The sequence below is a fragment of the Triturus cristatus genome, chromosome 1_1 (assembly GCF_964204655.1).
Source record: "Triturus cristatus chromosome 1_1, aTriCri1.1, whole genome shotgun sequence".
Lineage (NCBI taxonomy): Eukaryota > Metazoa > Chordata > Amphibia > Caudata > Salamandridae > Triturus > Triturus cristatus.
In genome coordinates, this window is record NC_140579.1 from 70665111 (window position 1) to 70688300 (window position 23190).

General features: G+C 50.6%; 1 protein-coding gene across 2 annotated transcripts in view; it reads left to right on the top strand.

The window, feature by feature from the left end:
* The first annotated feature begins 488 nt into the window (after positions 1–488).
* The window catches only part of LOC146869451 (E3 ubiquitin-protein ligase TRIM11-like), a 41538-nt gene continuing 18836 nt past the window's right edge, over positions 489–23190 (top strand). For both annotated transcript variants that reach the window (XM_085599851.1, XM_085599852.1), the window contains exons 1-4: positions 489–922; positions 13203–13298; positions 16862–17092; positions 18159–18181. In XM_085599851.1, coding sequence (XP_085455977.1) covers positions 509–922; positions 13203–13298; positions 16862–17092; positions 18159–18181 — 764 coding nt within the window. In that variant the 5' untranslated portion in view covers positions 489–508. The remainder of the gene's footprint in view (positions 923–13202; positions 13299–16861; positions 17093–18158; positions 18182–23190) is intronic.

Below are 23190 nucleotides of genomic sequence, written 5' to 3' on the forward strand. Positions count from 1 at the left end.
AGAAAGGGAAATAAAAGGCAGCAATGTCTTCTTCCCTTACACACAAACTACTTGGCCTGACCACTATTGTTATGGTAAGGCCGGTAAAACATTGGGAAATATAGCAAACGTTGGTATTTTTCAGCCTTTGCAACAAAAATTAAAATAGCTAATACCAGAAGAAAACACTTTAGAAAGGAGTTCAGAACTGTTTATGTGATTCCTAAATGATTAAAAAATCAAACTTGACGAATTGAAGTATTAAAAATAACACAGAGGACTTTACAGAAAATCGTATTCAGGCTCCAGTTCCTGCAATCACAGAATCTCGAAATATAACCTCAGGGCGAATACATGGTGTCAACTCCAGAGGTAAAGCTCAAGCAGCAGAGGGGTCATTTCTCTGCTCTGTGACTGTAACATGAACCCGGAAGTCCCAGCGCAGCCAGAGACGGGCAGAGCACAGACACACCCACTTCACAGAGAGAGAGAAACTGAAACTTAAGTTTACTTCCTGCATTTCTGAATCATGGCGACAGCAGCTCAGCTCGGGAAGCTCCAGGAAGAGTCCACTTGTTCCATCTGTTTGGAATATTTTACGCATCCCGTGATGATCGATTGTGGACACAACTTCTGCCGCTCCTGCATCACTCAGAGCTGGGAGGGAAGAGATGGAAACTTCCCCTGTCCACAGTGCAGGCAAATCTCTCCTGGGAAAAACCTCCGATCCAACAGATTACTGGGGAACATGGTGGAAATGTTAGAACAGCTTCATCTGCCCCCCGTGAAGCCCCCGGAGGATAATCTGTGTGAGAAACACAACCAGGCACAGCTGCTGTTCTGTGCAGAGGATCAGAGGATGATATGTGTGGTGTGCCGGGAGTCCAAGGAGCATAAAACTCACTCAGCAAGTCCTGTTGAGGAGGCTGCAGAGGAGTACAAGGTATGTGTATGGGCAATTAGGGATTGCAAAGTCACACTGTGAGCCCCATTGAGGAACCTGCTAAGGAGTACGCGGCGGTGTGTGTGTGTGTGGGGGTGTTCTGGAAATACACGTAAAGATCACAGGGTATGTCTGTCTAAATTCAGGGATCACAAGGCCCTCTGTGAACCCCATCAAGGAGGCAGCCTGAGAGCAGGAGCTATGTGTGGAAGGTTTCAGAGGTGACAAAGTAATTCAGTATACCCCATAGAGGGAGCTGCAGAAGAGCACAATGTGTGTGTGTGGGTGCTCAAGATTCACACGTGAATACACCGATGGAGTCTCTCAGAAGATGCAGTGTCCCTGGGTGTTCAGGGATCAAAGGCCCCCTGTGTGTCGGTATGTAAATAGGTGTTTAGCGTTCACTAATGAAGACATGCGATGAGTCCCATAAAGGAATACACGGTATTCAAATCAGATTTTAAGCATTACAGGTTAGTTGGGCCTCATAGAAGGGGCTGGGAAAGAGGGCACGGTATGTCTGTGATCAATCAGGCATTAGTGTTCATTCTGTGGGTCTCCGCAGGTCCCTAGAGAAGGCTGCCCATAAGCATAAGATACGTTTGCGAGTTGTAGGTGAGTGTCAAAGTGATACCTATGTAAGAAACTGCAGAAGATCGCACTGCGTGTCTGTCAGTGCCCCGAGATCAGAGGGTGTGCACCTGGCACCACATACGCAGTTGCAGAAAATCAGAAGTCTTATGTATGTGGGTAGTTTGGGATACAGAGACAGACTCAAATGGTTTAATGGGTAGAGCAGTGTGTAGCACCTGGGCTCACACATTTGTCAGTGTTACAAGACTTGATGCGACAATACAGGGTTAGCTCAGGGGCTCATATGGCCTTGGTACACAGCAGACGAGGTGCAGTAATGCAGGGTGTAGCACACGCGGTCTTATGGTCATGGTACACAGCAGACGAGGTGCAGTAATGCAGGGTGTAGCACACACGGTCTCATGGTACACAGTAGACGAGGTGCAGTAATGCAGGGAGTAGCACACGCGGTCTCATGGTCATGGTACACAGCAGACGAGGTGCAGTAATGCAGGATGTAGCACACACGCTCTCATGGTCATGGTACACAGCAGACGAGGTGCAGTAATGCAGGGTGTAGCACACACGGTCTCATGGTCATGGTACACAGCAGACGAGGTGCAGTAATGCAGGGTGTAGCACACACGCTCTCATTGTCATGGTACACAGCAGACGAGGTGCAGTAATGCAGGGTGTAGCACACACGGTCTCATGGTCATGGTACACAGCAGACGAGGTGCAGTAATGCAGGGTGTAGCACACACGCTCTCATTGTCATGGTACACAGCAGATAAGGTGCAGTAATGCAGGGTGTAGCACAAGCGGTCTCATGGTCATGGTAGACAGCAGAAGAGGTGCAGACGCAGAGGTGCAGTAATGCAGGGTGTAGCACACACGCTCTCATGGTCATGGTAGACAGCAGAAGAGGTGCAGACGCAGAGGTGCAGTAATGCAGGGTGTAGCACACAGACACATGGGTATGGTACACAGCAGAAGTGGTGCAGTAATGCAGGGTGTGGTACACACGCTCTCATGGTCATGGTAGACAGCAGAAGAGGTGCAGACGCAGAGGTGCAGTAATGCAGGGTGTATCACACACGCTCTCATGGTCATGGTAGACCGCAGAAGAGGTGCAGACGCAGAGGTGCAGTAATGCAGGGTGTAGCACACAGACACATGGGTATGGTACACAGCAGAAGTGGTGCAGTAATGCAGGGTGTGGCACATACTGTCCCATGGTCATAGTACACAGCAGAAGAGGTGCAGTAATGCAGGGTGTGGCACACACAGTCCCATGGTCATAGTACACAGCAGACGAGGTGCAGTAATGCAGGGTGTAGCACACACGGTCTCATGGTCATGGTACACAGCAGACGAGGTGCAGTAATGCAGGGTGTAGCACACGCTGTCTCATGGTCATGGTACACAGCAGACGAGGTGCAGTAATGCAGGGTGTAGGACACACGCTCTCATGGTACACAGCAGACGAGGTGCAGTAATGCAGGGTGTAGCACACACGGTCTCATGGTCATGGTACACAGCAGACGAGGTGCAGTAATGCAGGGTGTAGCACACACGCTCTCATTGTCATGGTAGACAGCAGAAGAGGTGCAGACGCAGAGGTGCAGTAATGCAGGGTGTAGCACACACGCTCTCATGGCCATAGTAGACAGCAGAAGAGGTGCAGACGCAGAGGTGCAGTAATGCAGGGTGTAGCACACAGACACATGGGTATGGTACACAGCAGAAGTGGTGCAGTAATGCAGGGTGTGGTACACACTGTCCCATGGTCATAGTACACAGCAGAAGAGGTGCAGTAATGCAGGGTGTGGCACACACAGTCCCATGGTCATTGTACAATAGTACACAGCAGACGAGGTGCAGTAATGCAGGGTGTGGCACACACTGTCCCATGGTCATGGTACACAGCAGAAGAGGTGCAGTAATGCAGGGTGTGGCACACACTGTCCCATGGTCACAGTACACAGCAGAAGAGGTGTAGTAATGCACTGTATGTCAGACACGGTCTCATGGACATGGAACACACCAGAAGAGGTGCAGGAATGCAGGGTATGGCACACACAGTCTCATGGATATGGTACATAGCAGATCAATCAAACCAATCAATCAATCATTTGTTTGTTAAGCGCGACTACTCACCCGTAAGGCTCTCAAGGTGTTGGGGAGGAGGGGCGGTGCGGGTTCCAGTCCATCAAGGAGGGGGTCTGTCGAAGAGCCAAGTTTTGAGGTTTCTCGTGATGATGGGGAGCGTTGTTATCTCTCTGAGGTGGAGTGGAAGGGCGTTCCAGGCTCTGGCCACGAGGAAGGAGAAGGAGCGCCCTCCCGATCTGGTCTTTCTGGCGCGGGGGACCACGGCGTAGGCTAGCTGGGCTGATCGTAGGGTCCTTTGGGGTGCATGGAATTTGAGTCTGCTGTTCAGGTATTCTTGTGTTGTGGAGGGCTTTGTGTGTGTGGGTGAGAATCTTAAAGGTGATTCTAGCCTCTATGGGGAGCCACTGGAGTGTGTGCAGGTGCTGGGAGATATGGCAGTGGCTTGGCAGGTTGAGAACCAATCTTGCGGCGGCGTTCTGGATGTTTTGTAGGTTGCGGTCGAGGTTTTTTTTCATTCCGGCGTAGAGTCCATTGCCGTAGTCGAGTCTGCTGGAGACGAGGGCATGAGTGACGGTCTTTCTGTGCTCGAGGGGATCCATTTGAAGGTCTTATTTAGGAGGCGGAGGGTGTGAAAGCAGGAGGATGCAACAGAGTTGATCTGGCTGTCCATTTTGAGCTCGGAGTCCAGGATGATTCCAAGGTTGCATGCGTGGTCCGTGGGGGTGGGTGGGCTTCCGAGGGCGGGGGCCACCAGGTGTCATTCCAGGCGTCGGGGTTTGGGCCCATGATGAGTACTTCTGTTTTGTCAGTGTTGAGTTGTAGGCAGCTGCTTTTCATCCATTAGGTGACAGCTTCCATGCCTTCTTGAAAGTTGTGTTTGGCTGTGTTGGGTTAGTTGGATAGGGAGAGGATGAGTTAGGTGTTGTCTACATGTGAAACAATGCTGAGTCCGTGGGTTCTGACGATGGGGGCGAGCGGAGCCATGTAGACGTTGAAGAGCATAGGTCTGAGGGAGGACCCTTGGGGGACTCCGCAGGTGGTTTGTGTAGGGTCCGAGAGGAAAGGAGGGAGTCTGACCCGCTGCGTTCTGCTAGAGAGGAAAGAGTGAATGCAGTCGAGAACCTTGTCCTGGATCCCTGCGTTGTGGAGTCTGCATGTTAGGGTGCGGTGGGAGAATGTGTTGAAGGCCGCTGAGAGGTCGAGGAGGATGAGGGCTACTGTTTCTCCTCTGTCCAGGAGGGAGAGGATGTCATCTGTTGCAGCGAGGAGGGCGGTTTCTGTGCTGTGGTTTTTTCTGAAGCCGGATTGGGAGGAGTCGAGGATGTTGTGCTCTTCGATGAAGGTGGCGAGTTGGCTTTCGCTGGGAACGGGAGCAGGGAGATGGGTCTGTAGTTTTTAGGTCATTGGGATCCGCCAAGGGCTTCTTCAGGAGGGGGTTGATCTCGGCGTGTTTCCAGTCATAGGGGAAGGAGGCATTCTCCAGGGAGCGGTTGATGGTGTTGGGAAGTATGGGTGCGATGGTGTCCGTGGCTCTGTCGAAAATGTGGTGGAGGCAGGGGTCCGTGGGGGCCCCGGAGTGGATTGTCTTCATCGTCTTCAGTGTGTCTTTGGTGGTGAGGGCTGTCCAGCTGTCAATCGTTGACTTCAGGGCGTGGGAGGTGGCTGGTGAGGGTTCTGTGTGTTGGTTGTCTTCATCGAAGTTGTCGTAAATGTTCTTGATTTTGTGGTGGAAGAAGGTGCTGAGTTTGTTGCCGAGGTTTTGTGAGGGAGGAATGTCAGTAGCCTCGCCAATGGGTTGGGGGAACTCCTTGATGATGCTGAAGAGTTCTTTGTGTGAAGATTCTGTCTTCGATCGCTATTTTTCTCGTATTTGTGATGAGTTGGTGGTGGGTCTGAAGTTGTTGTGGGCTTCTGTGGATTTGGAGTTCCTCCAGGCCTGTTTGGGGCAGCGGCATGTGCATCTGGACTCTCGAATTTCAGTGGTAAACCATCTGGCTTTCTTGGCGTGTGTGTTGTTCTTCTTCTTGAGGGGGCCTATGGTGTTGGCGCTGTTGGAGATGCATCTGTGCAGAGTTCAGGCTGCGGTGTTGGGGTTGTCGTCTTCTGCTGTGGTTGGGGTGGAGTTGCCGAGTGAGGAGGTGAGCTGGTCGGTGATTTTGGTCCAGTTTCTTTGTGGGAGCAGGTGTGTGGATGGTGGGTGTTCTGAAGGCGAAGTGGATGCATCGATGCATGGATTGTCTGTCCACGGGAGTTCGGTGATGTGGCTGAAAGTGATGGAGTGTCCTGTTGTAAAGAGGGGGTCGAGGGTGTTTCCTGCTACGTGCGTGGGTTCGGTCACGATCTGGCGGAGTCCAATGTTGTGGAGATTGTCCAGAACGGGATGTGGTGTTGCGGTCTGGTTGGTTGTTTAGGTGGAATTTGAGGTCTCCCAGCAGAGTGTAGTTGGTGGATGCGATGGCATGCGGGGAGATGATGTCCGTGATGGAGTTGGTGAAAGGTCTGCGGGGTCCTGTAGATGAGTCCCTCGGAGGGTGGTGATAGGGCGGGCCTGTATCTTGGAGTGTAGGTGTTCCATCAGGTCTGTGGGCTCATCGGGGAGTGTGCTCAGCCGGAGGGTGGATTTGTGGACAATAGCGATTCCTCCTCCCGGGCGGGTTGGGCGGTCCTTCCGGGAGATCTTGTATCCTTGGGGAATCGCGATGGCGATGTCCGGTTCCGAGGTGGTGTTGGTCCAGGGTTCTGTGAAGAATTCTACGTCCGGGGTGGTGCTGTCGAGGAGGTCCCAGATTTCGGTGGCGTGTTTGTGGAGTGATCGGACTTTGAAGAGGGTGACAGCTGAAGGGTCTGTGTATGTAGGCTGGTGATGCTAGCTTGCAGTTGTTGTTGCGGCCTGGGTTGAGTGCGTGGAGTGCCGCTGGGTTGTAGCGTTGGCGGTGCGGAGGTTCAGGGTTCCTGCTGCTGGTCACGGACGGGCACAGACGGGCTTGCCTTTCGCCCGCCTTCGGCACACCAACAGCACGCCCACTGCGCGCGGCTGCCATTAAGTAGGGGTAGTGGAGGGCTGGACAGCTGGGAGGCAGGAGCGGGGAGGGGAACTGGCTTGGGCTTGTTGCTTTGGGGGAAGGGGGCGCTGGGGCAGCAGCGGCGGAACAAAGAACAGGCACAAAAGTGGGAAAAAGGAAAGTGGAGAAAAGAGTGAAAGGGTGTAAATAAAAGAGAGTGAAAGGGTGAAAATAAAAATAAAGAGTGAAAAACAAGGAAAAACGGAGCAGAAAGGAGAGGATAGAGCGGAGCGAGAAAAGGAGTCAGAGGTCCACAGGACCACCAGGGATGAGGCGTAGGTATAACCTCTGGATGGAGGAGGGTCTCGAACACCAACACAGAGTGCAGGGAATCAGGAGGGCCTCACTTAATGGTGGAGCTGCGAGGGAGGGAGAGCAATTTCACTGACAATGAGTCAGTGGTCGTGCTCGCCTGTCCTCGCAGCGACCACCATTAAGTAGAGGTCGGGGAGGGCTGGACAGCTGGGAGGCAGGATCGGGGAGGGGAACTGGCTTGGGCTGGTCACGCTGGGGGGAGGGACCGTGGGGGCAGCAGCGGCGGGAAGAAGAAACGGCGCAAAAGTGGGAAAAAGGAAAAGTGAAGGAAAGTGGAGAAAAGAGTGAAAGGGTGAAAATAAAAGAGAGTGAAAGGGTGGAAATAAAAATGAAGAGTGAAAAACGAGGAAAAAACGGAGCAGAAAGAAGAGGATAGAGGGGAGCGAGAGAAGGAGTCAGAGATCCAGTGGACCACCGGGGGTGTGGTGCAATATAACCTGCGGGTGGAGGAGGGCCTCGAACACCAACAGTGCAGGGGCTCAGGAGGGCCTCACTTAATGGTGGAGCTGCAAGGGAGAGAGAGCAACTGACTGAGCAGATGAGGTGCAGTAATGCAGGGTGTGGCTCACAAGGTCTCATGGTCAGGATACACAGCAGAAGAGGTGTAGACACAGATGTGGAGTAATGCAGGGTGTGGTACGCATGGTCTCGTGGTCATGGTAAACAGCAAAAGAGATGTAGTAATGCAGGGTGTAGCACACGGTCTTATGGACATGGTACACACCAGAAGAGGTGCAGGAATGCAGGGTATGGCAAACACTGTCCCATGGTGATGGTACACAGCAGAAGTGGTGCAGTAATGCAGGGTGTGGCACACACAGTCTCATGGTCATGGTACACAGCAGAAGAGGTGCAGTAATGCAGGGTATGGCACACACAGTCTCATGTCATGGTAGACAGCAGAAGAGGTGCAGACCCAGAGATGCAGTAATGCAGGGTGTGGCACGTGGGTGCACATTAGCATTGGCGCACATGGCTCTTGTAGTGCAGGTCACCTTGTAAGACTCGCCAGCTTCACACGATCATGAGGCACAGAGAAGCCAGCAAATGATGGGCCAGGTGTGCTAGAGTTACAGCTTCAAGGCACATTTGGTCTGGGACCCCTCGCAGGATGAATGTATGAATGCATGTCATGCAGGACAGTGATTACAGGGCCTGATCTTGCCAGTTTAGGAGTCTCCGACCTCCTCAGGTCTAGTTTCTGAACACTGACCCCGGGCTCGGATCCAGACGAGTCCTCTCCTCGCAGGCCATCCACAGTATTTCTTCCTCAGTCCTGGGGTCTAGAGCCCCCTGTAGAAGGGAGGCGGCCAGGATCCTTGTCTCTGGCCTCGTCTTCCTCTTCAGTGCTGTGCAGAGCTCCTTGACGTCAGCAGGAGCACCGGATGTGCTGCTGCGTTCAGTTTATATCCTGTCCAATCAGATTCATTGTTCACCCCAACCTTTGTAGGGGGCCTGTGAAGTTGTGAGTGAACCACAAACTATTTCCTCTCTATTCAGGATGGATATTCAAGACAGACAGTGGTACGAGGCCTTGAAGCCTTCTAATGGAGGACAGGAGTTTGAGGACCTGTGAGGGGCCGGGGTGAGACAAAGAGAAGGGGGGCTGTAGGCACTGACTACAACTAAGACTTTGATACCCCCTACAACAGAAAGCATTTCACACACACTGAGGCCCCCGTCACCCCACATGGGAACCTCACCTCACATATTAGGTGTCTAAGCCTGACAGCACCGTGAGGCCCTGTAATTGTAATACAGCGCTGTACAGATCTGTGTCACAACATGCATGCTGCACATGTCATACATACAGATGGAGTCCAGACATGACAAACTACACAGAGTCAGCAGGTAGTATCAGCCACTCTCCTCTCTGAGTTTGAGGCAACATCTACCCCACTACTATACTCGTCTGCCACAAGCCTTTAGTAGTGTCATGGGCTGGTCATCAGAGGGAGATCTATTTGGGTTAAAAGCGGGGCCACTCTGGGTGCATCTCAATCTGCTCTGCTCTGCTCTGCTTGAGAGCAAGGGGGCTCCTGGTGCGGGTCTCCTGCACGAGAAGATAACCCCGGCACGGATAGTAAAAGGGAAGCAGTTTGTCACATGGACACTGCGCCGAAACCTTTGCCGCTGCTGGTCACAGTCTCAAACTAACTGCTGCCATGTTTGGGGTCGGTGCCTGCTCTCCTGGCTGCCTGCTCCTTGTTGCAGACTCTGCATCAGTGTATTGCCTGCTCTCTCACTAATCCTGCCTGTTCCCAGCTGCAGCCCTGGATGAGGTCGGTGCCTGCTCCCTCTTGCAGACCCTCTAAAGGGCAGGTGTCTGCTCTCTTTTTCTGGCAGCTTGCTTGACACAGACCCCTTTATGAGCCTGTTGCCTGTTTTCTCTTGCAGACCCTGTAAGAGGCTGGTGTCTGATTCCTGTTTCAGACCTTGTAAAGGGTTGTAACCTGCTCTGTTGCAGACTCTCTGCGGGCAACAGCCTGACTCCTGGCCTAGACCCTGAAAGGGCTTGATGTCTGCGCTCACTCTCTCTCGCTGCCTGTTTAATGTCTTCTACTCTGCATGGTGTCTGCTGTCTGTTCTCTCTCACAGACCCTGTATGAAGCTGGTACCTGCTCTCTCCCTGTGACTGTGTGTTCTCCGTCAGACACCCTGTATGAGTCTGATACATGCTCTCAATATGTATGTTCTGTGTCACAGAGGCTGGCACCTGTTCTCTTGCAATGACTGTCTGTTCTCTGTGGCAAACCCTGTATGGGGCACGTGTTTGCTGTCACTTTGGCACTCTGTTTCTCTGTCACAGACCCTTTATGAGGCTGGTTGCTGTCCTGTTGTGCCTGTCTGTTCTCTGTCGGAGAACCTGTAGGAGTCTGGCACCTGCTCTATCATTATGTCTGTTCTCTGTCACCATCCCGGTAGGAGGCTGGTACCTGCTCTCTTCCTGTGTCTGTTCTCTGTTACAGACCATGTACACATTTGGTGCCCGCTCTCTCATTTTGGTTGTGTGCTCTCTGTCACAGACCCTGCCTGGGGTTGGTACCTGCTCTCTTTCTGTGTCTGTTCTCTGTCACAGACCATGCCTGGGGTTGGTGCCTGCACTCTTCCTGTGTCTGTCTGTGCTCTGTCACAGACCCTGCTTGGGGTTGGTGCCTGCACTCTTCCTGTGTCTGTTCTCTGTCACAGACCCTGCTTGGGGTTGGTACCTGCACTCTTCCTGTGTCTGTCTGTTCTATGTCACAGACCCTGCCTGGGGTTGGTGCCTGCAGTCTTCCTGTGTCTGTTCTCTGTCACAGACACTGCCTGGGGTTGGTGCCTGCACTCCTCCATTGTCTGTCTGTGCTCTGTCACAGACCCTGCTTGGGGTTGGTGCCTGCACTCTTCCTGTGTCTGTTCTCTGTCACAGACCCTGCTTGGGGTTGGTACCTGCACTCTTCCTGTGTCTGTCTGTTCTATGTCACAGACCCTGCCTGGGGTTGGTGCCTGCAGTCTTCCTGTGTCTGTTCTCTGTCACAGACATTGCCTGGGGTTGGTGCCTGCACTCCTCCATTGTCTGTCTGTGCTCTGTCACAGACCTTCCTGGGGTTGGTGCCTGCAGTCTTCCTGTGTCTGTTCTCTGTCACAGACACTGCCTGGGGTTGGTGCCTGCACTCCTCCATTGTCTGTCTGTGCTCTGTCTCAGACCCTGCTTAGGGTTGGTGCCTGCACTCTTCCTGTGTCTGTCTGTTCTATGTCACAGACCCTGCCTGGGGTTGGTGCCTGCAGTCTTCCTGTGTCTGTTCTCTGTCACAGACACTGCCTGGGGTTGGTGCCTGCACTCCTCCATTGTCTGTCTGTGCTCTGTCACAGACCCTGCTTGGGGTTGGTGCCTGCACTCTTCCTGTGTCTGTTCTCTGTCACAGACCCTGCTTGGGGTTGGTACCTGCACTTTTCCTGTGTCTGTTCTTTGTCACAGACCCTGCCTGGGGTTGGTACCTGCACTCTTCCTGTCTCTGTCTGTTCTCTGTCACAGACCCTGCCTGGGGTTGGTGCCTGCACTCCTCCAGTGTCTGTCTGTTCTCTGTACAGACCCTGCCGGGGGTTGGTGCCTGCACTCCTCCATTGTCTGTCTGTGCTCTGTCACAGACCCTGCTTAGGGTTGGTGCCTGCACTCTTCCTGTGTCTGTCTGTTCTTTGTCACAGACCCTGCCTGGGGTTGGTACCTGCACTCTTCCTGTCTCGGTCTGTTCTCTGTCACAGACCCTGCCTGGGGTTGGTACCTGCACGCTTCCTGTGTCTGTCTGTTCTCTGTCACAGACTCTGCCTGGGTTTGGTACCTGCTCTCTTCCTGTGTCTGTTCTCTGTCACAGACCCTGCTTAGGGTTGGTACCTGCACTCTTCCTGTGTCTGTTCTTCGTCACAGACCCTGCCTGGGGTTGGTACCTGCACTCTCCCTGTGTCTGTCTGTTCTCTGTCACAGACCCTGCCTGGGGTTGGTGCCTGCACTCTTCCTGTCTCTGTCTGTTCTCTGTCACAGACCCTGCCTGGGGTTGGTGCCTGCACTCCTCCAGTGTCTGTCTGTTCTCTGTACAGACCCTGCCGGGGGTTGGTGCCTGCACTCCTCCATTGTCTGTCTGTGCTCTGTCACAGACCCTGCTTAGGGTTGGTGCCTGCACTCTTCCTGTGTCTGTCTGTTCTTTGTCACAGACCCTGCCTGGGGTTGGTACCTGCACTCTTCCTGTCTCGGTCTGTTCTCTGTCACAGACCCTGCCTGGGGTTGGTACCTGCACGCTTCCTGTGTCTGTCTGTTCTCTGTCACAGACTCTGCCTGGGTTTGGTACCTGCTCTCTTCCTGTGTCTGTTCTCTGTCACAGACCCTGCTTAGGGTTGGTACCTGCACTCTTCCTGTGTCTGTTCTTCGTCACAGACCCTGCCTGGGGTTGGTACCTGCACTCTCCCTGTGTCTGTCTGTTCTCTGTCACAGACCCTGCCTGGGGTTGGTGCCTGCACTCTCCCTGTGTCTGTCTGTTCTCTGTCACAGACCCTGCCTGGGGTTGGTGCCTGCACTCTTCCTGTCTCTGTCTGTTCTCTGTCACAGACCCTGCCTGGGGTTGGTGCCTGCACTCCTCCTGTGTCTGTCTGTTCTCTGTCACAGACCCTGCCGGGGGTTGGTGCCTGCACTCCTCCTGTGTCTGTCTGTTCTCTGTCACAGACCCTGCCTGGGTTTGGTACCTGCTCTCTTCCTGTGTCTGTCCTCTGTCACAGACACTGCCTGGGGTTGGTGCCTGCAATCCTCCATTGTCTGTCTGTGCTCTGTCACAGACCCTGCTTGGGGTTGGTGCCTGCACTCTTCCTGTGTCTGTCTGTTATTTGTCACAGACCCTGCCTGGGGTTGGTGCCTGCACTCCTCCATTGTCTGTCTGTGCTCTGTCACAGACCCTGCTTGGGGTTGGTGCCTGCACTCTTCCTGTGTCTGTCTGTTATTTGTCACAGACCCTGCCTGGGGTTGGTGCCTGCAGTCTTCCTGTGTCTGTTCTCTGTCACAGACCCTGCCTGGGGTTGGTGCCTGCACTCCTCCAGTTTCTGTCTGTGCTCTGTCACAGACCCTGCTTGGGGTTGGTGCCTGCACTCTTCCTGTGTCTGTCTGTTATTTGTCACAGACCCTGCCTGGGGTTGGTGCCTGCAGTCTTCCTGTGTCTGTTCTCTGTCACAGACCCTGCCTGGGGTTGGTGCCTGCACTCCTCCAGTTTCTGTCTGTGCTCTGTCACAGACCCTGCTTGGGGTTGGTGCCTGCACTCTTTCTGTGTCTGTTCTCTGTCACAGACCCTGCCTGGGGTTGGTGCCTGCACTCCTCCTGTGTCTGTCTGTTCTCTGTCACAGACCCTGCCTTGGGTTGGTACCTGCTCTCTTCCTGTGTCTGTTCTCTGTCACAGACCCTGCATGTGACTGGCACCTGTACAGAACGAGGTCCTGATATGTTTTTTCAGTCAACGAGATGTAGATGTAACACATTCAAGAACGGGGCCAAAACACTGACACCTTTGTCTGTGTCCTTCTCTGTGATACTTAGGGCTGGTGCTTACAATCTGGATTTGTGTGGCTGATAATTACATTATTAATGTATGACTGGTACGTACCATTTGGGTCCATGTGGCAGGTGCTGTAGTGACTCTGTTTTGTAAGTAAGACCGCCCTCTACTGATCCTCACTCATTTCTTGCACTCTCATCCCTGCAGGTAAAACTTCAAGAGTGGCTGCGTCTTCTGAAGAAAGATGAAAAAAGTATTCAGGAATCTACATTCAAGGAGGAGGAACAATATAAAACCATGAGGGTGAGCGGCTGCAGTGAGTGCTGTGTCTCTGTGTGTCTGTATATGTCCATGCCCATGTCTTTTTGTGGCCTCTTAGAGTTCAAGAACACAGAGGCTGATGAGTCACCCTACAAACTGGGTCATGGTCCCCACCAAATAAATATACTGACGGGAGTCACTGCACTTGAAATTTGGGCCTGAAATCGGCCAAGGGCTCATCCTAAAAAAATCATAAAATCAAGAATTACTCTTCTGACTTTAAAGTAGTACTTACATGGTGTGTATATGTGTGCACAGGTGTGGCTGCAAGTATGTACCAGTATGTGTGTGTGTGCGTGTGTGTGTGTGTAGGTTCATGCTTAGGTGTACGTGTCTAAGTGTGTGTTCATGTATGGATGGTCCTGGAGATATCTTTGGGAGTGCATGCATGTCTGCGCATCTCTATGTCTGTCTTTTTATGGGCTTGGATTAGTGCTTGTGTGTGTCTGCATAGGCATATATAGATCTTGAGACACAGAGTATGCAAATACATGTGCTTGTCTATGTGCATGTGTGGTTGAGGGTTGTGTATGCTTTAATCTGGATTTAGTGGCTGTGGGTTTCACTTGCATATGTGAGTGCCTGCCTATGGGTTTGTATATCTCAAGGTGTGGTGGCATTTGTGAGTGTGCAAATACATGTGTGCATCTGTGTATGTATATGCATAAGTCTGGAGTTACACAACATGTGTGTGTAAGGATGTGTGTCTCTTATTAGCCTGTGCATGCATGGACTGTATCCATCTGTAAGTCTTTACAAGATTTGTATGTGAATGTGCACATTAATGTGTGCATCTGTATGAATGTGTACCTCAGTGGGGTTGTGTATGCATGGATCTGGAGTTATCTATCCATCCATCAGACTGAGCATGCCTGGTGCAAGCCCCTTTCTAAACAAAGGTTTTAGCGATGTAATCATGCTACAATATTGTATATACATCGTCAAACCACAGAACTTCCAACAGAGTTTATATAAGTAATAAGCGAGCATGAAAACTCCAACATTGTGCAGATGGGTTTTTAATCCACAAAGAGTTCATTAAACCACATGCCCTCTAATTGTAGCACGTTTCGGGACATGTACATTCCCTTCTTCAGGACATTTGCATTTCTAATGACATGAGCACCGCTCAGCTTCACCGCTGACTTCGGGCATTCTCTGTTCTGCTCAATCCACATTGCAAGGTTTTTCTGCAACAGTCTAATTAATCGCCACAGTTTGACGTGTCAGATTTTATGCCTTCATTAGACTTCTCTTACAGGTATAGGCCACAGCTGACCGGAATTACCCAGGATAACTAGTGCACTTAACTCTGCCTCTGGATGGAAGAAAGGGCAGGCCTGTAACGTGGAAGCCCCTTCAGCAGTGATGCACATTTATCACCACTCTGACACTGCCATTGGTTGTGATAGTTAAGTGTTCAACAGGGGCATCTGTAGTGATACAGTTAACAAGGGTGCCATTGCCATAAACCTTTCATGGTATCTGATAAACTCTCCCTCAGTTTTCATGAAGTGTTTTTTCTAAAGTACACTCTTCGTTCTGTAGTGGTTGCTACCTCACTTGTCGCCATACTGCCTGATTGTATCGTCATCTGAGTGCCCGTTCATTGCTGTAAAACACAGTACACAGGATTGTAGCTCTATGCACGAGGCTCAGGGTTTGAGCACTGCCAGACCACAATCGGGGGGAGTTGGGACACAGGTCAGAGAAGAGCTAATGATCATATTGGTTGAGGTTGTTTGCCTCTCGTGTCCTGGGGTTTGTACTACTATGGCTCGGACACAGGCCAAGGACATCCCTTTCTGCACTTGACTCACAGGGTAGCGAGGTCGAGCAGTCAAAGGCTTCTGACGGAGGCAGAGGGCGTGGCAGGCACTCAGAACTCAACAGTCAACCAACGGACACAATAATGTTATGTCTAACCAAGTACTTATTTTTAGTAAGAAAAAAAGTATTTTAGGGTCACGACAAAATAAATACCAGCCAGTTCAATAAAGGTGCAATTACAGGGGTGCACTGTATGGCCCCCAAAATAGCACAGCAGACTTCTGGGGACCTCTACCCTCTGTAAGAGTTCTAATGACTATGGTCCCCGGTATGTCATGTCGGCAGAGGTATTAATCAAGCACAGACTCTGGGTTACTCCACTGGCTACTGTGAAGATCAGTTCAGTGGTTTTTACATCAAAGAGTTCACATGGATAAAAACTATATTGTACAGACTGCAGATTCCTCTGCCCTGCAATACCTACTTGGTGGTGGCGTGCTCGGAGTACCCGTTCCTTTAGCACAGGCTTCAGTTATGCGGAGCTGTAGGGCAGCCTCATTCGACCCAAGGACTGATAGCGCTAATCGCTTTGTCAGGTCTCCACGGTGCCACTTGTCTTTGACACATGTGGGCTTCCAGGACAGTTGCACACAGATGCTCAGTGATAAATGTTGCAACCGCAGGGTCGAGTCTTCAGCAAGTGGTCATCACTGGCAGTTGCGACTTCCCGACCCTGATCGTTGATGGTGGATCCTCTAAGGGCAGCTCTGACGTCAGGCACCAATGACACAATGTTGATTCTCCCGTGCATGGTTTGGTACAACTCACTATGGGAACTGCTCAGGGAGACTAGGAGACCCCACACCACACATATTGCTCCTGTCCACTCTCCGACCGGCCGTCAGCTTTCTCTGGGTGCTTCTCATGGCGAGAATATGCTGGGCTTCTCTTTTAGACCGGCTGTACTCTTTCAGCACATGACACTCTCCATCCTTCTCTTATCAGGGGGGCATCTAGGTGCTAGGTAGACCCTTGACTTTTCCAGCAAGCAGTGTAGAGTTGAGGTGATGTTCCCTCACTTTTGGGAGACTGATGTTATGCAGACATTAGCCCTGGTCACACAGCAATCCGAGTACCGTACAAAGCACTCCCATCCTTGGTCAAGAAGAACTTGGAATTCAAACAATATGGGGTGAACTGGGTCCTACTTTATTGTACTCATTTTGTAGACATGGGATGCAGATTCTGACTGCCATGAGCCTTCCTGAAGCCGTAACATACAGGGCTTCTCTCTTGGACAGGCTGTGCTCTTTCATGACGTGACGCTCTCCTTTCTTCTCTCACCAGACAGGCTTCTAGGTGCTAGGCAGACCCTTGGCTCTTCAAACAAGCAGTGCAGACTTCAGGTGATTTTCCCTCACCTCTGGGAGACAGATGTTATGCAGACACCAGCCCTGGTCACACAGCAATCCGAGTACCGTACAAAGCACTCCCGTCCTTGGTCAAGAAGAAAATGGGGTGAATTGGAGCCTACGTCATTGTACTCATTTTGCAGACAGGGGAAACAGATCCACTCTCTAAAGCTTTGAAACTGGTTTAGTTAGATTCTCTTTCAAATGTCATGTTTGGGATGTCTGTCAGACACAGCATTTGTGCAAGGTGACGACAATCACAATAGGCCGGCCCTCCACCCTCCTCCTGGACTCCCACTCTAAGGACTGCTTGTAGGAAGCTTTTTTTATCATATCTAACCAGCTTTTCTTTGCTTCTGACAGGAGAAGTTAAGAACTGAGATGAATAAAATTGAATCTGAGTTTGAAAAATTGCGGCATCTCCTGAAAGAAAATGAGCAGACACTGAACAGGAGACTGAAGGAGATGGAGAAGAAAATTAGCATGGTGGAAAATGCAAATATCACCAAACTGTCCAATCAAATCACCTCTCTCAATGCTGTGATAACGGAGATAGAAAAGAAATGTAAGGGGCCAGCGTGGGAACTCCTGAAGGTGAGATACTGTTTGGTAAATAAAACAGAAAAAGGAAGTGAAATATTCATATTTTGTGTGCATTATTAAATGTATGAGTGGAACACACATGAGCTCCTGGCAGGGTCAATGCACAGTGACCCCATGCACTCTGACAGCCGCACACAATATTCAGTGATGGATTATTTACACTGTCCTACTTAATGCTGAGAGCCCAATTCAATGTACAAACAGTGGAATGTACAGTGACCTCTTACAGTGTCATATACAAGTGAATGCAACACACCGAGCAATTCCAGTGACAGTAATTAACATATAGAGATAATGGAGCAAAATGTGAAAAAGCAGCATAAAAATGGAAAGCATAATGTGAGCCAACAGTTTAGAGAATTGGAAAAGAATCCAATGTCCTCCTTTTCTAAGAAGTTTGAAAACATTTCAGTTGTAAATTGATTACTTTTCTCCTGATGCAAGTAGCCACTTACTTTCACGTGCACTGATCGCTTGTGGGGTAAACAGCTGTATAATTAAGTATTTGGATTAGGTAATGGCTAGCTCACTGGGTTATTGTTGCCTTAGATCTGGGTTACTCATAGTACGGCCCGCGGGCCGCTGGTGGCCCGCCCGGCCTTCATTGGGGGCCCGCGGACCTTGTTCGATTACACTATGCCGCAGTTCCTTCCTTGGAGTAAACAGGGAAGATGGCTGCAGGAGCAAATGGTGTGAATACGCTTAAATACGTATTCACAACGTTTCCTCCTGCGGCCACCGTCTCTGCTTACTGCTTGCCTCTGATTGGCCTGCCTGCCTCTGACGTCACACACGGACCCGGGCGCGAAGCTCAGGCCCTTTAAAAGTCAGCTGTAACTAGCGCTAGTTACAGCTGACTTTTAAAGGACCTTTTGGTGAGCTTCCTGTATCACATTTTGTGCTGTCATGCTATACCCCAGAATGTGCTGTGTCATGTGACCCAAGTTACTGTTTTCTAACCATAGATAGTTAAGTGTTTCACTCCTAAAAATACTGCCATAACTTTAGCATTTCCTGTGAAAACTGATTTCTCTGTGTTTGTTTCCCTGTTTTGCAGGATGTCAGAAGCACCCTAAGCAGGTACGGTTGGTTTATTATCCTCCTGTCAGTGTGTAAGGAGCAGGTCTCACTGCTGCAATGTGTAAATGCCACTACTGAGCTCACACAAAGTGTTAGGAAACTTTCAGATCCTCATAAAATCAATTTACATTCTCAAAACAAATCTTAAGTCCTCAGAAACCTCCCCTGCGTCATCAGGAAACTCTCTTACATTTTCATAAATCCCTGCAAGTTTTCACAAACTCTTGTGAGTCCTGAAATAATTGCCACAGAAATGAGCTGCTGTCCTCACAAAACATATTTGTATCTTTAAAGCTTAACTGAAGTCGTACGAAAAGTACCCTGAACATACAGAAAAGGCAAGCCCATTCTGGAAAAGTCCCCCCAGGTTTTCCTCAATTCAGAGTTGTGCAAAAACTAAGTCAACATTTCCTAACTATACAAACACAAATGGTGGCTCTGCTCACAACAACTGCAGACCCAATTTTTAGCACTATTGTCAGGGATGTTGGATCATACACATATATCTTCATGTGGGGTAGAGGTGCTACCATGGTACTACAGACACCCTGCCACCGAGGGTGTTCACCTGCTTAGGACAATGTCCTTGGCAACAAATATACACAATAATAAGTACTAGAGCACACATAGAAAGTCCATTTAATAAAGAAAGTAGTCCTAATATGAAGTCCATTACATTTTTTGTGAAGTTATTTTATTCCATTTGTAGTTTCCACAATGTTCGGTTTATATATAAGCAGGAACGGCCAATATCTGGTCTATACGAGCACAAGCAGCTGACACATGTTTCGTCCATTGGGCTTTGTCAAGGCTGCAGACAAAATACATACATTGGAATGGAACATCATCTCTCATGAAATCTTTTACGTAAAATTCTTACGTGTCAACCTCATGTAGCAGTGATGAGGGGAAGGAAAATAGTGACATGAAATTCTATATGCCGGTCACAACGCACTGGGGATATTGTGTAAAAATGCATTGTAGCGTCAGCTCACCCAAAGCCATAAAAAGCGGTACCCATGACAGGTGATGTTGACCGCAAGAAGAGAACCCATGGAGACCACAGGGAATGCCAGTATATATTATAATACAAGTGAAAAACTAGATTTTGCATGCATTGTGCTCTCTAAGGTACAAAGAAATATGTGTATTTGGTGTTCCTTTTTGCGTGCAAGGAAAGAATATATATTAGTTGTGCGATTTTAATAAGAATATAGAATACCTGAGCGCCCTGTAGTAAGGACAATGTCCAAAAGTAGTCTGATAGATACAGAGAAGATCTTGTCGGAATCTATTTAAAATATATATAAAACTGCATGTATATGCAACCATGGTGAGGAAAATATAGGATTCTGCAGAAAAGTAAAAATTAGTACACCGTAAGGAGAGCAAAGTCTCCTGAGTAGTAAAAAGGGAAGTGCAAATAACAACATATAAAAGTAGACCAGTTTAGAATGAAAACTGGTCACCCAGGTGAAACGAGGGAAGTGATTCCATGTGTAGCGGAATACAATGAAAAGGGCCAATGTACGAATAGTTGTCCGGTGAATTTCCGGATGGAGTATATAATTCCATTTCTAGGGCCTTGAAAAAGTCACTCTTGTCACTGCTTTAAGCAAGCAGATATTCCGGCCATTCAATAGGTTGTGTATGAGTATGTAGCATCCTGTCACGTCCGCAACCCTGCCACTCAGCTGAAACAAGAGCCCCGAGCCACCCATATGGATACCTCTCTGGCATAGGATGAATAAGTGGATGAGTAAAGCGGTCCCTCCATTTTTTGTGGAGTTTCTGGGCTTCTGTCTCCAACATATGTGTCTCTCAGAGGAGAGCTTTATGAACTCCAATTCTCCTAAGATTGATGTGTGTTCTATACAGTTTCACGAAGGAGTTTCGACCCCTCACATTCCATGTGGCAAAGTTAAAATTTCAACCATCTCATAACATCCCACCCCCCCTCGCACTCCTCCTCCGCACATACACCTCCCCACACCATTCCCAAACCCCCGCCACCCTCAGACACACAACTGAGGCTTCAACAACGATAATAACCCCAAACCATATGCGACTCCCATGATACCACCCGGGTAAACACCTTTCAACTTAGCTAGTGTCCTCCCACACATAATGCTACTCCCACCCACCCACCCAAAAACAGTCTTTATTGAACCACAGTGTGTACAATCCCTCTATTGGGTATAAACTGGTATTATATCTTAGGGGCAGAAAACAGTCAGATCCCACCCCAGGGGGCGGCTCAATCAGCAGTTCCGCTCCCTAATACCCTGAGGTTCTCACACTGGTAGTCGGGTAATCAGTCACACCACAGAAAAGTACAAACGGGAGAAGGTATGGGAGAAAAACAAGAAGTAAAGTATAACAGAGCAAGGGAAAAAGGGAGGGTTTGCAGCTTGGTGGGTGAATGACCCGGGCCCTCTGTCAGTGCCACCACCTCATCTTATCACACCTCACTTAAAGTACGTACAACAATCACCGAGTGTCCCAGGGGAAGCCTCAACAAACAGACTAATCAGTCCCGTCGTACTACTGGGTGGCATTCCCCCTCCAGCCCTCCTCATACCTGTCACGCCAGGGGCAAGTGCAACATCATTCTACAGCACCTTCAGTGTGGTCCATAAATATGTGTCCATATTCGACCATCTGCTCGCTCGGGTGTTCGTGAGTCCCCAACAGATCCGATTCTGTGCTTGAGGAAGCAGCAGAGGTAACTGCCTCAACTAAGGCCCTGGCTGCTTCTCACTCCTGTCATTGTTTTGCTAGGTCCAGAGTACTATCAGATTGCACCACCGTTCTCGCAGCAGATCTGGAACGGCGTCTACGTCGGCTTTGTCTCCTTAAAGTAGCCGAGGGGCCTTCTTTCTGCCACAGTGAATCCCGAGCCCGTAGATGTCGAAGGCTGACATTCAGCACAATGGACTTCCAGCCAGTCCCAAGTGTTCTCTGGCATTATGATAAAATGAGAACGTCCATCCCGCCGCACCTTCAGTTTGGCAGGATGAGGCAACATATACTTCAAGCCAATCATTCTTAGCTTTTGTTTGACACTACTAAAGGACTGCCATTGCAATTGGGCAGCTCTTGTATAGTCTGGGAAAATTCGTATACTGCTATTTACAAATATCGGGTCTCCATGGCTCCGAACCCCTCATAGTAGTTTATCCCGTTATCTGTAGTTGAGAAATTTCCCTATTATGCTTCGGGGTCGAGCTCCTGGTTGCGGCGGCGGGACCAATGACTTGTGGGCCCTTTGCATCACAAAAAATAGTGTCACGTTTGTGAGTGTCGTCTTGATCCAGTCTTCAATGAAGGTCTCTGGGACGTTACCCTCGGTGCCCTCAGAGAATCCCATAAATCATAGGTTACATCTGCAGGACCAGCCCTCCACATATTCCATCCGTGCCTCCAATCGACTCAAGAAGACCGCCTGGGTGGCCACCGTCACTTTCAATGTGGAGATCTCCCCCCACACTTCCGTGACCTGTGTCTCCGTTTCCACTGATCGCTCCGCTACCGTGCGAAGGTCGGGGTGGAGGAGGTTCACGTCTATGGCCATGGCTTCGGTTTTGGCCTGAGGCTTCAATTGCTGCCAGAATCTGGGCCCCGAGGGCTGCATTGCAGGTTGTGTTGCCTCTTCAAGAGACTGTGATGTGGTGGTACCCGCTCCCTGTACCGTGAACTGGTCCATCTTTGTCTGCTTGCTGCCCCAGCGCAGTTTGTCCTTACCCATGCCACCTTGAGGACCTGCAACTTTCTGTCCCTCAATATCTCCAGGATTTCTGGCGGAAGCGCTGCAGTTGTGGTCGCTCCCCACACCTTGTGTGTCTAGAATGAATGCCACCAGTGGTGCCAGTCCAATTCTGCACAGGTAAGCTGTGTGAGTGACTCCAGGAGTAGCAGCGGGGTGCAGCAGCACAGAGGATACAGAGTTCCCACCTCCTGGTATCACCTACAGCTCTGATTCAAATCCAGGGTCCGGTGTTCAGATGCCTGTGCAGGGATCGCACCAGGCAGTCATGTGACTGTGAAGGCCATGCTCCTAGTTCAGAGCTAGTTATCAGCGAAAATCCTACAGGAGGAGAATGTCAGGATCAATGGCAGGTTGCAAGTCACACAGCCCACTCACCAGTCAGTGGGACCGGCCACCAAGAGTGTGGGTTCACGTCCAGTCCAGTTCACCTCCACGCTGCCAAGGCTGACTGCTAGTCTCCTCTCGCTCCTCTGCACGACCCTCAATCCCGGGGTGGGGCGAATAAACAATTGCTGGCAGCCTCTCGCTTGTGTGTGCAGCCGCATTTATTATACCCTGCAGGCATACCCCTGCACAGCACCTGGAGGGGGGGGGGGGGGAGTCCACAGAAAAGCTCCACCTCAAGCACCATGAGTCCACCAGGGCCACCACGGGATCCGTCCCCAGCATCCTACCGAGGGCCCCTTGCATCAACCAGGGCGCACCGTTGTCGCGGCTCATCTCCACCACGGCATGTAGGAGTGCCTGCAATGTCCAGGGGATCAACGGTCTCTCTCTCTTGCACTCTGCTTCAGGAGGGGCGTAAATCAATGCAGCCACCATGTTGGGGGGTCTCTCCGTGGCGAGACAGTCCCCAAGAACGGAGGCGTGCCGGGGCTCCGTTACAGGCTGCAGGTTCTGTCAGCAGGCCGGCCCCACCACTATCGGGGTATCGGCTGTCCCACTTTACCACCCACACTCCGTTCACCTCCTTGCAGTAGCTCCCCAGGTCCGCCCCACAGCTTTCGCAGGCCACCTGTTCTCCAGCATAAATGTAGTGACTCGTAGGCCTCTCCTCAGTTTGTGCATCAGTGCGTTGCAGACAGCTCCAGGGTGTCACTATTTCCATGCCCCCTGGCGCCACCCTATCCGGAGATCAGTTTCAAGATTTTCAGAGTCGAGGGAGCGGCAGGAGGATGGAGTATGCCTGTGTCTGGGCTGGAGCTCTCTTTTAGTGCTGCCTCCCGGCCATCTTGTTGGC